The sequence below is a fragment of the Lithobates pipiens genome, unplaced genomic scaffold (genome assembly GCF_037356315.1).
Source record: "Lithobates pipiens isolate NorthernLeopardFrog02 unplaced genomic scaffold, aLitPip1_a1.2 Scaffold_19, whole genome shotgun sequence".
In the NCBI taxonomy this organism is placed as follows: domain Eukaryota; kingdom Metazoa; phylum Chordata; class Amphibia; order Anura; family Ranidae; genus Lithobates; species Lithobates pipiens.
Window position 1 is genome coordinate 102,654,010 of NW_027507764.1, and position 16,588 is coordinate 102,670,597.

The 16,588-nt window shown below is 44.5% G+C and overlaps 1 protein-coding gene across 3 annotated transcripts in view; it reads right to left on the reverse strand.

Annotated features, from left to right (window-relative positions):
- The window catches only part of WDR37 (WD repeat domain 37), a 284,920-nt gene that overhangs the window by 126,644 nt on the left and 141,688 nt on the right, over positions 1-16,588 (reverse strand). For all 3 annotated transcript variants that reach the window (XM_077491119.1, XM_077491118.1, XM_077491120.1), the window contains exons 4-6: positions 15,077-15,173; positions 10,522-10,617; positions 4,367-4,431 (exon numbers count right to left, since the gene is read on the reverse strand). In XM_077491119.1, the coding sequence (XP_077347245.1) occupies positions 4,367-4,431; positions 10,522-10,617; positions 15,077-15,173 (258 nt within the window). The remainder of the gene's footprint in view (positions 1-4,366; positions 4,432-10,521; positions 10,618-15,076; positions 15,174-16,588) is intronic.

Below are 16,588 nucleotides of genomic sequence, written 5' to 3' on the forward strand. Positions count from 1 at the left end.
GGCAGAGTGATACCAAATAAGGCCATATCTGTTCTGCAGTGGGTACTGGGCTGATTTCAAACTGATTCGCAGGTGCACCACCTACCTCAAAGGACCCATAGAGTAGAGTGGGTTGTATCCATGTCTGCTCTCTATATGCAGAGTGGACACAGACCTGTCATCCACCCGCTTCGCTCATTATGGCCCGCGACTGGTTACCAAGTCACTTAAGTGGCCCTCGCTCTTCGAAAGGTTGGGCATCCCTGGTATAAGTAGTCATAGATCACCACATTTAATAAATCCAGTTAAATGTGATTACCTACTACTAGCCATAGAACCAGAGTTCAAACAGCTAAAGTCAAATAAATTAAGGGATAATTACGCTTGGCTGCAATGGCTCAAAGTTAACATCGAACAGGCAGACGTCTAGCCAAGATCAATGGACAGGCAGACATATGCCAATCCTTGCATGACTCTTATGGCACCAGGATCTGCTGTATTCTACTCCCTGACTTGGCCAAAGGACGCATGTCGTGGTCATATGGCAAAGACAGGCTTCCCTTTTAGCAATAAAAAAGTAACTAGTTGCCAGTCATAAGTCCTTAAGTGTGCTTGAGAAAGGGTTGTCTATGCCTGGAATCTTGCACCATTTTGGAAGCTGTAAAATACATTGTTAAAGTAGTTCAGCCTAAAACTAATTCTAAACCTACTCGCAGCCACATTCTAAGAATAATCTATCAAACTCTGTAAAGCAAAAATCCCTTTACATAACTTTGCTGCAGCCAATCCGGTCCGGTCCCTTGCTGAGCTGTCAGCGGTGGCTCCTCTGTGTAGGTATGTGCAGTCGAGGCAGCCGACAATGGAAGCCCCATAGTAACTAAGGGTGACGTCCCTTCCCAGCTGTTGTCAGCTCTTTTCCACACAGCATCCGCCACTGGAAACCGGACCGAATCAGCTGCAGAAAAGGTATGTATAGCAAGATTTTCTTTACAGGGCTAGATAGATTAGTCTTAATGTGGCTGCCAGTAGATTTAGAGTTACTTTAAGGGGAATTTCCCAAAACAGCAGATGAGCCCCAGGAGTGATAACATCAATGAATCATTTCTCGTCAAATAATGAAAAAGGCCTCAGCTGCAAACCCAGTGTGAAAGCCAGAGTGCTTTCACACTGGGGCGCTGCGCTGGCAGGGTGTCACAAAAAGTCCTGCAACGGTGGTTTGCGTGCGGATTTAACCCCCCCACCAACGACCGAATAGAGCCGCTAAAACATTGCTAAAAATAGCGCTGCTTTACCGCTGACGCCGGGGCGGCGCAGTGTGAAAGGGGTCTTAATTGTATGACACATCAGTTTAGCTGACAAATGACTGTCCACATAGGAGTATAAAGACAGGTGAACTTTAATGAAATGTCACAGAGAAAAATGAGGTCAAGTCTTCAGAGAGGCCACAGATGAACCAATTAGCCCTTCTCCCAATTTTATCCTCACATACGGTCACTATTCAAAGCAATTTCTATGAATGTCTTTTCTTACAACTGTGATTAATGTAATTGTCAAGGACTAACCAATAAGCTTTCCTATGGAGAAAAGCAATAAAATAGCACTTTGGAAAATTGCATGTGACAATATGTATATACATTTTCTAATAACAAAGTTCACTTAGAACAAGGGAGGTATGCCCAATATTGACCTAGGTGTAATAACACTGTTCTGTATGTATATAGCAGAACATAGCTAGAAATCTTTCTTGTACCATATAAATAGATCTCGATGGATCTGTTTGGAAAATGCATTTGTCAGTTGAGATCAGTTTGAGACTCTTCTGAGACCATTTAAAGTTCACTGACAAGTGCATGTGACCTCCTAAGCTGCATTAACCCACTTGAAGTTGCTTCCTATTTATGTGCATAGGGGGCAGGGGGAAACAATCGCTTCAGCCCCAGAAAATGTGCCTGCTGAATTACCGGATTTTTTGCGATTCGGCACTGTCACTTTAACTGACATGTGCATGGTCGTGCGGTGCTGCACCCAAACAAAATTGATGTCCTTTTTTTCCCCACATAGCGCTTCCTTTTGGTGGTATTTGAACACCTTTTGCGCAATAAACAAAAAAAAGCGGCAATTTTTAAAAAAAAAACAACACATTTTGTACTTTTTGATAATAAATATCCCCCTTTTTTTTTTTAAAGTGACTTTTTTCTCAGTTTAGGCAGATATGTATTCTTCTACATATTTTTAGTAATAAAAGTTGCAATAAGCATATATTGATTGGTTTGTTAAAGTTATAGCGTCAACAAAATAGGGGCTAGATTTATAGCATTTTTTATTTTATTTTTTACTAGTAATGTCAGCAGTCTGAGATTTTTATCGCTACTGCAGCATTATGGTGGACACATCGGACACTTTTGACACATTTTTGGGACCATGGTCATTTATACAGTGATTAGTGTGATAAAAATGCACCGATTACTTTAAAAAGGTCACTGGCAGGGAAGGGATTAAACACTAGGGGGCGATCAAGGGGTTAACTGTGTTCCCTCTCTGTGTTCTAACTGAAGGGGAGACGGGACTGTCTAGGGGAGATAAATTGCTGCTCATACTTTGTATGAACACACGATCAGTCTCTTCCCTCAGAGAACCGGGATCTGTATGTTTACACACACACAAATCCCGGATTCTCGGTCTATCAGGAGCGATCGTGGGAGTCAAACGGTCATCCCTCCCACTGGGCACTCACATCGGCTCCGGGGACGTTGCAGCAGGCGTGCGCCGCCACATAACGTCATTTTACCCAGCTGTGCCATTCTGCCACAGTAAAACTGTGGCGGCTGGTAGGCAAGTGGTTAAAGAAGAAATCTGAGCAAAATTTGTAATTTTGTCATGCAGTGGGGCGGTGCCAGTACTGCACAGGTTAACCACTCATTTTTGTCTAGGGGATTGCAGAGATATACTTACCCAATCCACCAATCCATCATGTGCAAGGCCGATCCCCGCCACACCCGCCCCCTGCATGCTAGCAGTCTTGTGAATGGACTTTTTCCTGACGTCATCACAACCATAGACCAGCTTTGGACGCAAGGACAGCAGGAATAGGGAAAGTGCTGTTTTCCGGAGGAGCAAAGGATAAGGCAAGTAGAGCCCCTGGACAAAACGAGCAGTTAACCCGTGCAGGGCAGGCACAGCCCTACTGCATGGGGGAATTTTGTCATTTTATTTTTTTATTGAGTTTTGCTTTAAGATACGAACATAAGATCAAGTGCAACCACAAATGCATTAAGGGCGAATGTTGGCAAACATTTATTTGCTACAAATGAGTTTTGCATTCCCATATAAGTCTTTGGGAAAGGAAAAATCTGCTTGGAGAAAGTGAGATGAAGGTCCAATGCATCTTTCCAAGAATACTGAATAATCTCAGAAGAATCTCAAACGGATGCCATCAACACAAGCTCTAAGAGTATTGACCAAAGGCACTTCTGTTCAGAGATGCCATGTGTAAGGCCAATTAACTAGACTACAAGTGACGATTCAGCACTCCTTGATCAGAGCTGAGAGGGGTTTTAAAGGATACGTTCATCTTCTATAAACGTTAGGTATTACAACCGGGGTGTAGCACATAAGATGTTGAAGATGCAGCAGCTCCCATTGTGACCGTGGGCTGGGGATCTTCTCCCTGCACCCACTGTCGCAATAAAAAAAGAAGAAGAAAAAAAAAACACATCGCAGGGCCGGCCTCCATCCAAAAGACCATATCATTCATTCACAGAGTTCGGTGAATGGGGGAACTAAAAATGCCATCAGCCATTGAAGCTGATGGCTTGCAGTTCTCAATGAACTACCAGGGTGTTGATGCGCGTTCTAGCTGGTTTAATGATTCTTCCTGTCATTCTGTAACTGCCTGTCAATATGAGGTACAAGCAGGCAGCTACACTGACAGTCTGCAGGAGCGCGAGATTAGAGGCCTACAGAGCATTGCACACGTTAGCAGATCACAGGTGCAATGCTCTGTAGGCTTTGAATTTAGAAAAAAAAAAAGAAAAAAAATCAATGCACATTTTTTTTTACCTGTAAAAAGATGTACATTTATTTCTTTTTTAGTACAGATGAACTTACAATTTAATGTTAGTTTAAGAAACATTTGTGTACAAAAGGAATTATGGTGCTACAACACACTGCAATTTAAGCATATGGATTTGTATGCAGCTTTGATTTGGTGCAGAGTCCATGTGCATAGGCATAGGTGATCAGCCTGCTTTGATCGGAAACCCACTGATCTTGTGTGCACAAACAGGTAAACTATGACTGGAAAAGAAAGTGCATTTTTTTTTATTAAAGCAAAATGCTCTCTTTTCATCAAACAAAAGCTATAAAATATGAGCTTTATGAAGTTTACCTTGCTAGTAGATGCTTTGTAAGTGGTCTTCAGCTTTTGGGACAATTGGCTGGTACTGTGGCTAGCTGGAAACAAAAAAATAAAAAATAAACTTTAAACATGCATAATAGATAAGACCAAAGAATTTCCACAAGATGCTAAAATAGGAATTCTTCAGCTGTAAAGCCTCAGGATAGACATTGTTCTCAAAGTAACTTTTCAAAGCTTGATGTGCATCTTCATCTACTGCCTCTACTGAATCCTCTATGTGCTATGCCAGCACTTGGAATAAGCACATTTTAAGAGAAATTAGGACAATATAAAAACACAGCATGCTTTGTAAGCATTAGATATTTCACACAGTCTTTTTGTCTGTTGAAAAAGCAGCTGAAAAAACGCCTCCAGTGTGAAAGGTGTCTAAAGGCAAAACATTTTTTCTTGTCTTTTTGGATAGAGTGGAGAGGAATTAGGACACCTGTCAGTTTTTATCACTCCCTGTGTCCTGTTTAAATTTTGGGTTGTCTCTAGAAAAGTAACAGAGGGGAAATCTTCCAATGGAGACACTAGTTCTGGTGACCTGGAGAGCCCCAAGAGATTCCCTTAATTTACAGGTATTTCCTCTCACTTCCTGTTTGGCTATTGGACAGGAAGCAAAGGGTAACCTCCGCAATTGGACACAGGTCAAAAATGCACTGGACGGCATCAAAAAGGCACTGGAACTCATCAAAATTGTGCCAAAAACACACATGCAGAAAAGCATCTCGAACACATCTGGACTGCTGTTTTATGGTGGGAACTGGCCCTTAGCCCAACACAGGAAATGTATAAGTTGGTTCTACAGCAGTTGATTGAGAGATAGACAGACTTCTGTATAACCAGCCTTACCCGTAGATGGATCAAATTCAGCAGGTCCGTGCTGAACCAGGCTACATTTCTATTCATTTAAGGCCAGCTTAAGAGGAAACCCCCAGAAGGAAGCAATTCCAAAAAAGTATTTATTACTTTTTAAAAGGAAACAAATATAATATACACACATATATACATACACACATACATAATATATATATATTGTGACAGAGCGAGGCTCTGTCCCTTGTGAAATTGGAGGAAAGAGGGATCTCCAACCCTGTGTCCAGGTCTTGGTGATAACGAGCAGGGTGTGTGCCCAGCTGCACACAGGCCATAAAACAAAGGGGCTGTTGGGAGTAGAGTGTGAGGGATGGTGGAGTGGAGTAGCTTGAAGCTGTGTGCATGTCCAAAGAGCCCAAAGCTGTGTGCGTTGAAGCTGTGTGCGTCCAAAGAGCCCAAAGCTGTGTGCGTTGAAGGGTTGAAGCTGTGTACGTCCAAGGAGTCCAAAGCTGTGTGTTAAAGGGCTTGAAGCTGTGTGCGTCCAAGGAGCCTAAGACTGTGTGCATCCAAGCAGTTTGGTGGACGGAGCAAGTACCTATAGCAGCACTACTGCTGAAGAGTAGCCAGGTGGGCTAGCATTTTCATTTGGATTTTTTGTGTATTTAATGTAAGCTTGGACCCCTGCGTGGGATTTCTGGATGGACTAATATTTTGTTTTCTTATAATAAACGTGGGCTACCAGGCCCTTAACCATAAACGCCTGCCTGATGTGAACTAAAAAATGCATCTACCAATTGAGCTAAACACCCCAATGTCACAAGTGGTGGAGAATGCGGGCACAAGACGGTGGAATCCGGGTCCTTGCCCTACAGTAAGTTCAAGTCAGGAACTATTGGCTGTGTGTGGAAGTGCAGCCAGGCAAAAGGCATTGCGTGTTGCAGGTGGTGTACCTGTGAATGAAAAGTCAAATTTTTTTTTTTTTTATTGCTATGAACTGTGTTTGTGTGCATGAGACAGCACAATCAGTGTGTGCAATGTGCAGGTGAGGAAAGCTTGCATGAAGAGAAAAGCAACTTGCTTTAAAAGAGACACTTTCATTTTCCTGGACTGTTTAAAGTTGTTCTGGAGTCTCTAAGTATGGGGCGGTCAAAGCTCCTAAAAGAGGCCAGGTTTGCTGAAATGAGAGACAGAGCTCTGTGGTTGGAGGGGTTGTTACCGCCCGAACGAGCCCCATACATACCTGATCAGAGTGTATCAAGGAGAAAAAGGGCTGGGGTTGTCCCTAGCAACACTGGTGCAATGAGTGCACAGGTGACTGCTGTTATGGAGAGTCCACCAGCATTTGAATCTGCAGTGGATTGGTGCAAGCGGCATTTAGCAGCACTGAACCAAGCTACAGAGGAAAGGAAGCCAACCCTCAGTGCAAGGGGAAAGCCACTGGATGTCCATAACTGGAAGAGGGCTGTTGTTGCCCCTGGCAAAGCTGATGCAGTTAAAACAGCTATTGTGAAAGATGTGAATGTGTCACAGCATGAGACGGGATCCAGCAGAGAGAAGCCCATGCTATATGCAAGGAGCGAGGCTGATCAAAGGCTGAGGATGAGAGTGGTTGCCCATAGCAACGCAGAAGAAGCCAGTCGGGCTATCTCTGTACCATGGGCTATGTCTAATAAGGATCGTGGAAAGTGGCTTAAGGAGGAGCCAATTTATCATGTTGGAGAGAGCCAGCAAAGTTCTGCTGGGAGAGTGCGGTCTCCCATGGCAACCGGAGTGAAATTTATGCCTGAAAGGAGCTGCAGTAGAGGTTTGGTTCAGCGTCCCCACAAAGAGGCCTGTGCATTCCGGCCAGCTGGGAATCACCAGGAGAGAATCGCTTTGGAAAAAAATCGTCCAGTACCATGCCTGGAATGTGGCCAGCTGGGGCATGGCATGTTTTCTTGCCCTAGGTTGTGGAATACGGCTGGAGATAATGTTGCTGAGAAAGTTTTGTCTGTAGGCCCAGATTCCGGTGAAAATATGTTTGCAGTCACCCCTAGCAACAAGAAGTTTCCTGTTGTGCCTGCAGGGGGTGGTAAACGGTGGGAGATGCCTGCTGTAGTTTCATCCCATGGCCACCAGGAGGAGTTGGCCAGTAAAAGTGCAGCAGAGGACTGGTGCATAAGACGACGTACTCAAATGAAGATGGTGACACCAACTACTGCGGTGGGTAAGACTGTCTTTAATGAAATGATGGCTGAAACTGCTGATTTCATGTATAAAAGGACTGGTTACGAGACTGTCCATGAAGATGTGAGAGTGACCCCAGTTAGTGGGGCCACTGAATGTGCACTTGAGAATGACTTTTCCCTATATAGTGGGAATGCAAGGGTTAAAATCCAAATAGAACCTGTGAAAATTGCAAAAGTGTGTGAGGCTTATGAAATGCAAGCAGAGAAAGGTGGTGAATATGGTGTATTGCAACCTGTGCTACCACAGTCTGACATAATTTACAATGACTGGTGTTATGAGTCTGCAACTAAGCCAGTCTGTTCTTATGTGTCTCCTTGGGCAGAAGGATCGGTGCTGAGGAGTACCGCAGAAGGGAGCTCACATACAATAGATTGGAATAGTTGGGGTGAAAATCTTATCTCCCATATAGATAAGGCTTTTATGCACAAAAATAAGGTGGACACGGTTTCTGCTGGGCCAACAGGAGGGGCTGCAGAACAGCTTGTACCTGAGGGAGCGGTGGCTGCTGCAGGGGTTAACCCTTGTGAGCAGGATGAACCAAATAAGGGCACAGCAGAGACATTGTCCGTGACCCACAAAACTGAGGTTGGCATGGAGTGTCAACGTGACGTCACTGGTAATGTTCTGGAGCAGTTCACTGATGCTGAGCCTGAGAAGTTGGGTATGAGTCCAGCAATTGGCAGCGCTCTGGTGGAGCACCATGCTGTGTTTACCTCCAGCTGCGAGAAGGTTCCGTTAACCGTCGCAACTTTTCAAGTCTCAGCAAGTGAGTCTCTCTGTATCCCCAGTGTCATGAAAATCCCCAGGAAGGACTTAGGTCTGGAGTCAAGGGCCTGGTTTATAACCGAAGCATTAAAAGAGATGCTTGAACTTTGGGATGTACAGCCAATCTATACTAGTGTGTCTCCTCCACAGTCTGATGGTCTGGTATTGCGGAGTACCACTAGGTGGAACACTGTATGGCAGGCTGTACAGAGCAAAGCCAAAAACGGGACAGGAATGGTTTATTCCTAAATTTGCTACTTTTGTTAAAAGTTGCTGCTACTTATGCTGCTGGACTACGTGCAGAAGAAATATTTGAGACAGACTTTGGAGAAGTTGAAAATAAGCCTAAAATGTCTGTGGTTACACCTCCTAACAGCCAGATGGGAAGCATTTCTGCTGCTATGGTCCAGTGTGGTGCTGGTCAGTTGGTGGAAGGGCCATGTGTGGACCTGAAAGCAGCAGAGATCCTGACCAGGGCTCAAACAAAGGTGGTTAAAGAGACTGGGGTCCCCAGTCCAGTGCTTGGTTTAGGTGACAAACCTAATAAGGTCCCCGGGACAGGGGAATGGGCAAGGAGCGTGGTAAAAATGGTATGTGGATCAGACGAGAGCTGGCCTGTTCCGGTGGATAAAAATACAGATGGCATCAGAACGGGTCAAGTGGTAGGACAGCTGCCTGCAGAGTGGGTGAACCCAGGGGAGGTGGCGTCCTGTGAGGTTCCTGTGGGTGATGGCGGCCCTCTGGTATGTGTGCCCTCTGCAGACTCTGCCCTAGCAAATTTTGAAAAAAAGGCATTGGTGACATGTGCAACATTGAGAGGTCTAATGTTGGTTTGAATATGTCTGTCAATGATGAACCAAATAATGTGTTAATGGTACATGATAATGTTGTGCCCAAAGGTACAGGTAAACCTGGTAATCAATTAGTGACTGCTGAGTCAGGTACCAGAAATAAGAGGTGGGTTTCCGTTCTAAACACTATAGAAATAGGCCCCCTACAGTCTCAGAACAGTACTGCTGAGAAAGTTTTGGGGAAACCTGGGAACCTGAAGCGTGGAGGCAGAAGGGTTGGTAGAAAGACCAACGGGAACCCATTAAGATTTCAGGAGAGGAAGTGCTTATGGAAATGCACTCGGAAGAAAAGTTGGGAAGGTTGCATCAAAGCTCATAGCAGAGTGACAGTAAGGCTTAGAGGGAGACACCAAAGGAGGCATTGGGTAGAGTTCCCCGTTAGGAGAAGCGAGGTTGGACAGGAGTGTACTTCTGTAAATGGTATCTGGCACAGAGGTGCCAAAAGTAACTTGGGGGTTCCGCCCTCTGGGTCGAAACAAAGGGGGGGAATGTTCCTGGAAGCACACCCGGAAAAAGGTTGGGCCTACGTGGCTGACAGCCAGCACAGAGGTGTCCCAACCATCATGATGGGTGCTGGTGTTCCTCCCTCCGGATCGAAACAAAGGGGGGGATATGTGACAGAGCGAGGCTCTGTCCCTGTGAAATTGGAGGAAAGAGGGATCTCCAACCCTGTGTCCAGGTCTTGGTGATAACGAGCAGGGTGTGTGCCCAGCTGCACACAGGCCATAAAACAAAGGGGCTGTTGGGAGTAGAGTGTGAGGGATGGTGGAGTGGAGTAGCTTGAAGCTGTGTGCATGTCCAAAGAGCCCAAAGCTGTGTGCATTGAAGGGTTGAAGCTGTGTGCGTCCAAGGAGTCCAAAGCTGTGTGTTAAAGGGCTTGAAGCTGTGTGCGTCCAAGGAGCCTAAGACTGTGTGCGTCCAAGCAGTTTGGTGGACGGAGCAAGTACCTATAGCAGCACTACTGCTGAAGAGTAGCCAGGTGGGCTAGCATTTTCATTTGGATTTTTTGTGTATTTAATGTAAGCTTGGACCCCTGCGTGGGATTTCTGGATGGACTAATATTTTGTTTTCTTATAATAAACGTGGGCTACCAGGCCCTTAACCATAAACGCCTGCCTGATGTGAACTAAAAAATGCATCTACCAATTGAGCTAAACACCCCAATGTCACAATATATATATATATACACATATACATACATATACACACACATGCACGATTTTGCTGCGATTCCCACACCTGAAGCCACACGCAGGGGCGTGAACCAAGCCTAAAGGGCAGATATTAGCGCTTCTCCACTTGCTCAACCTCCATCCACAGATACATATAAACCAGTAGACCCTTTGTAGTCCAGTCTCAGACATTCTCCGTGCATACACTTTTATAGCTAGACGGCACCAAAATCTACAATAGAACATCTGGACACCGACACTGCAGTTTTAGGCTTCATAACAAGATTGGTTTTGTTGAATAGCCATTTACCTTTTGTTTTCATTTGACCTTTATTTAATTCAGCTCCATCGATCGTCTGCCCTTCTACTGCCAGGCGTTCATTCAATGTGTCTATTTCACGTCGCACTTCAATATAACAAAAGCAGGAATTAGCATTCTGGAGAAACGTTTAAAATCCTTCACTGTCAGCATGTAAGTAAATGTCATAGTTCTAAGCAGTTTTTATTGCACATATTTACAATTGGCTGCATTTCTATTGGTAGAGCCACCATATTGGCACTGGACTACTCATAGCAAGGGTTCATATACAAGTGCTGGACTGAGAACCCCAAGGAGCGCTTAATTGATCCAACTCCATGTCTGTCCTACACTGTCCCCCGATCCATGTGTGCACTACATTGATCCAACTGCATGTAGCGGACACATGGATCGGGGGCAGTGTACGACAGTGAGTGGGGACATGAATAAAATATGCCTGTCGTTTTGTAATTTCTATGCTATCTTTTCTGTCCATCCTTCATAAACCATAACCAGACATGAAAGAACTATTTGAGGCAGCCTCTTAGATTCCTTTGTATTAAAAAACCTTAATCAAAGAAACAGTTCTTAGGCTTCGCATACATTCCTGCTTAATTAAAATTGTTATCCGTGTGATTAATCTTTGTCCTTGGACAATAACATTAAAACAACTTTGCCTTGATGTAGTAAAATTATTTTGAAATAAAACATCAAAAGGTTTTATCTGCATTGTAAAAGAAGAGTTAACCAATCATCATTCACACTACTTTGAGATTAAAAAAGCTAGCACCTACCCCCTTTATCAGGGTTACCAACCATCAGCAAATTTATTGACCGCTTGAAGAAAAAAAAAAAAAAAAAAAAGGTGATCTTTACAGCTGACAGTAAATGTCAGTTTGAGAAATATCATGTCTGTAAATATCAGTCCTTTTTTCAGGCAGGTTTGTGTTGGCCAAGGAAGTGTAAGAAAAAGTCTCTTGACAGCTTAATGCAGCACCAGCAGCCACTGATTCAGGCAGAGTTTGTAGCCAGTTGGGTTTATTTCTAAATAGGAGGCTGGAGCCAGCAGAGGAAGGAGCAGGCAGCCACATTTGCCGATCCTGCTCCTCTAGTTCCAGCTGTGAAGTGATCTCAACAATGCACCGCCTGCCGCCTCTCTGCATAGATAGGTAGTTAGAACCCGATGCTTGTCTGGTGTCAACAGCTCCTGAAGCCTGTGCCCACAGCCCTACAGCTACACTACACTCTCCTCCTGGGTAACCTATCCTGCTCTTCTGCAGCAGCATTTCTCTATCAAGTGCTGTTAAGGAGGGGGATTTGGGGGTGGGAGTAGTGTAGCACAGCTCACACCCAAACCCCTGGACCTCTGTAGTGCAGCTCACACCCAAACCCTGCACCTCTGTAGCGCAGCTCGCACCCAAACCCTGCACCTCTGTAGCGCAGCTCGCACCCAAACCCTGCACCTCTGTAGCGCAGCTCGCACCCAAACCCTGCACCTCTGTAGCGCAGCTCGCACCCAAACCCTGCACCTCTGTAGCGCAGCTCGCACCCAAACCCTGCACCTCTGTAGCGCAGCTCGCACCCAAACCCTGCACCTCTGTAGCGCAGCTCGCACCCAAACCCTGCACCTCTGTAGCGCAGCTCACACCCAAACCCTGCACCTCTGTAGCGCAGCTCACACCCAAACCCTGCACCTCTGTAGCGCAGCTCACACCCAAACCCTGCACCTCTGTAGCGCAGCTCACACCCAAACCCTGCACTCTTGGTATTTTATGCCCCTTTAAGACCCTCCCACTCTTAGTGCAGACGGCGATACTATTGCTTCCGGAATGTGTTTTTCTTTTTTTCTAGCTGAATGGAAATTTTGCATTGAAATACTGTGTCACTACAGCAAGCCAAGCATTTGGCTTGTGGCTGCTGCACAGCCACATTGAGCTCAATGGGCAAGTTTGACAGGCGATGCTGCTATGAAGCTAAGCATCAGGACCATGGCAATGTGTACTCACTCAAGCAGCAGCTATTTTCATTTAGAGGTAGGTGGTCAGGGAGCGGTTCTGTTTAATCATCTTTTTTTGGCCCACTCCCACTATTAGACACAATCTGGTCATGCCCATTGTTCTATTTGACATGCATAACAACGTTTTTCAACTGTAAGGCCTCATTCAGACTAGGCGGATCTGCTTGCACGGAGTCCGCCTCTGTCCGCCGACTCAGCGGGAGATCTCTCCGTTGATCTCCGCTGAGCCGGCGGATGACAGGTACCTCTCTGCTCACTGAGCGGGGAGGGGCTTGTTGAGCACCGCTGGATTCTATGGAGAGATTGGATGAAAACGGACAGCATGTCCGTTTTCATCAGATCTCACCTGATCCGATAGCGACGGATCCAGACGTAGGGCCATCAGTCTGCTTTTGGCGGATCGGACCAGGTCTGATGTGAGCGGACATGTCAACGTTGACATCCATCGTTCCATAGACAAACATGGAGCATTTTCCCAGGTTGTCAGCAAATTTTCCATGTTCTGTCAGCAAAAAATGATGCAGGAGGTTGGTAACCCTCAATGCCATGTGTTTATAACAAGAACATCATCAGGTGGTAACAGATACTGACACAGATGTAAAATGAATGAGCCAAAAGCTCTTACAATCTCCTGCCTTTTTGTTGTGATGTAAAAGTTTCATGCTGAATAGTGATTACTCAGTTATAACATTTGAAGTGCTGTTCAATACTAAATGCATTAGAGACCTCTTACTGCCTCTATGTACCCTGTTTTAGCACCAAAAATCTAGCTGTCCGACCCCACCAATGATCAAAAGCGAGATAGAGATGATAGAGATAGAGATGTATAGATATAGTTGGTGTGTGGGTGTGGGTGTGTGTGTGTGTGTGTGTGTGTGTGTGTGTGTGTGTGTGTGTGTGTGTGTGTGTGTGTGTGTGTGTGTGTGTGTGTGTGTGTATTTTTAAATCAGCTTGAAGATGGCAGGGGGTCCCTGTTTAATAATGTCATTGTAAGCTATTAAAATAAATATAAAAAAAAAAAAAACTAAGAAAAAAAAAACCCTTTGATCTCAAAGACCTAAAAGATACATTGAATCTTTTCTATCTCTCAGTGCTGAGGAATGTTGATAAACATTTGTCAGCTTATTTTATATTTTTTGACAGCTTGGCTCTGCAAGGTTTTAAAGAATCGGGGAAATGGCTGATTAGGTTTGGGAGGGGGGTTGAATAGAGATGGCGATTTGGTATTACCCTGACATATCTAGATACTGAAAAATGTGTCAAAAACAAGCGATTTATAGGATAAGTGCACCTTTGGGGGCATGTTACTTTTCACCAGTTTTAAGGATGTAACATACCTGCTTCTGTGGCTTGGCCAATCAAGCCCTCTGTGGATCGCACGCCAATACGAGCACGATATACCCATCCACACAGGCTGTAGACACCTTAGTGTCGGGCTTGGCAGACACATGAGTGCAAATGTTAATACTTTTAAACCATTTTTAATGGTCAAACATTCCCATAGACACACGCCTAAACCTTGTGGACAGCCTTCCCTGAAGAGTTGAAGTCATAACTGTAAAAGGGTGGGCCAAATCAAAACCCTACAGACTAAGACTGGGATGCCATTAAAGATCATGTGTGTGTAAAGGCAGGTGCCCCAATACTTTTGGTAATATAGTGTAGGTAGTGTTGTGAAAATTTTATTAAGATGTATTTAATATGTATTGTCAGTGTGTCTCCCAGTGTTCGTTCTCCTGCAGCCTGCTCTAAAGAGCAGACTAGGGCAAACTGATGTCAGTTGAGACCCATTTGGTAGTGGAAAACTTCTTGAGGATGCAGAAGTGTTTGCAGAGTGGGGATATGTCCACCCGCAAAGTCTGTGGGGGGGGGGGGGGGGGGTGTATTCACTCTGCAAAGACATTATCGGTTGGGGGGGGGTGTACGCTTATGTCCCTCTGTGTCTGATCAGCACGTGGAGGGGCTATGGCACGTCTCTGCAGATAATCTCCCATCCTCAGGAATGGTAGAATAATCTGGCTATGCGTTGTTCTCTGAACAATGCAGGATAAGGATTCACACCAATGGTAAAAAGGGGAGTCTTTGTGTGCATTGTGGTCCGGGGCAGTGTTCACGAATTCTTAGGCCAGCCATGTGGCTTTCATCGTCTTACTGGAGAACACCTGTCCATAAACTCTCTTAGTCATTGTTCATTGGTTGAGATTTGTATAACTCCTCCTGTTTGCCTGTGCTTGATTGGCTGATTGTGAAGCCTTCAAGCTCTATTGTTATAATAATCATTGCGCCTATGGTCAGGGGCTGGCTGTTGGTGGAGCTAAGGATGTGAGGACGGTGGTCATGTCTGCTACTTGGGAAGCTTCGGTTGTACACAGATGCATTATATGAAAAGGCTGAAAGGGCAATTTATTAGTGTAGGAGACATGGATTACAGGGGAATTTCCACATCAGTCGGCACATCAGACACTTTCTCATGCCACAGATTTCTTTATTTCAAACCAGGAAAGAGTCTGGTTTCCACAACTTTGTGATCAGCAGCACAGCAGTACTTACATTCCAAGTTTTCAATATAAAGGTTCTCAAACTCCCTTTCTATTTGTCCAAAAAGATCCATGAGTGTATTGCGCACAGAAGATGGCAGCTTGGAATCCTACAAAAACAAAAAGATAGAAGATAACAATTTTACTCACTGTGAGTTTGATAATGCTGTCAAAATTATTTAAAAATGAGACAATACAAGTATAACATTACCCATAGGGAGGAAGAGTAGACACCACCTTGTTTTTCTCAATTCATATAGTTCACATATTTGTGATAGATATTTCTGAAGGAGTTCATATACAGTCATGGCCGAAATTTTTGACACCCCAGAAATTTTTCCAGAAAATCAAGTATTTCTCACATAAAAAGTATTGCAGTAACTCATGTTTTGCTATACACGTTTATTCCCTTTGTGTGTATTGGAACAAAACAAAAAAAGGGAGGGAAAAAAAGGAAATTGGACATGTCCCACAAAATTCTAAAAATGGGCTGGTCAAAATTCTTGGCACCCTTTCAAAATTGTGGATAAATAAGATTGTTTCAAGCATGTGATGTTCCTTTAAACTCACCTGGGGCAAGTAACAGGTGTGGGCAATATAAAAATCATGCATTGTGTGTCTGTATGTGCCACACTAAGCATGGACAACAGAAAGAGGAGAGAGAACTGTCCGAGGACTTGAGAACCAAAATTGTGGAAAAATATCAACAATCTCAAGGTTACAAGTCCATCTCCAGATATCTAGATTTGCCTTTGTCCACAGTGCGCAACATTATCAAGAAGTTTGCAACCCATGGCACTGTAGCTAATCTCTTTGGGCGCGGACAGAAGAGAAAAATTGATGAAAGGTTGAAATGCAGGATAGTCTGGATGGTGGATAATCAGCCCCAAACAAGTTCCAAAGAAATTGAAGCTGTCCTGCAGGCTCAGAGAGGATCAGTGTCAGCGAAATATCTGTTGACATTTAAATTAAATTAAATTAAATTAAACGCTTTGGCAGGAGACCCAGGAGGACCCCACCGCTGACACATAAAAAAACAAGACTACAGTTTGCCAAAATGTACTTGAGTAAGTCGAAATTCTTCTGGGAAAACGTCTTGTGGACAGATGAGACCAAGATAGAGCTTTATGGTAAAGCACATTATTCTGTTTACCGAAAACGGAATGAGGCCTACAAAGAAAAGAACACAGTATCTACAGTGAAATATGGTGGAGGCTCAAAGATGTTTTGGGTTTTTTTCGCTGCCTCTGGCACTGGATGCCTTGAATGTGTGCAAGGCATCATGAAATCTGAGGATTACCAAAGGATTTTGGGTCGCACTGTAGAGCCCAGTGTCAGAAAGTTGGGTTTGCGTCTGAGATCTTGGGTCTTCCAGCAGGACAATGACCCCAAACATATGTCAAAAAGCACCCAGAAATGGATGGCAACAAAGCGCTGGAGAGTTCTAAAGTGGCCAGCAATGAGTCCAGATCCAAATCCCATTGAACACCTGTGGAGAGATCTTAAAATTGCTGTTGGGTAAAGA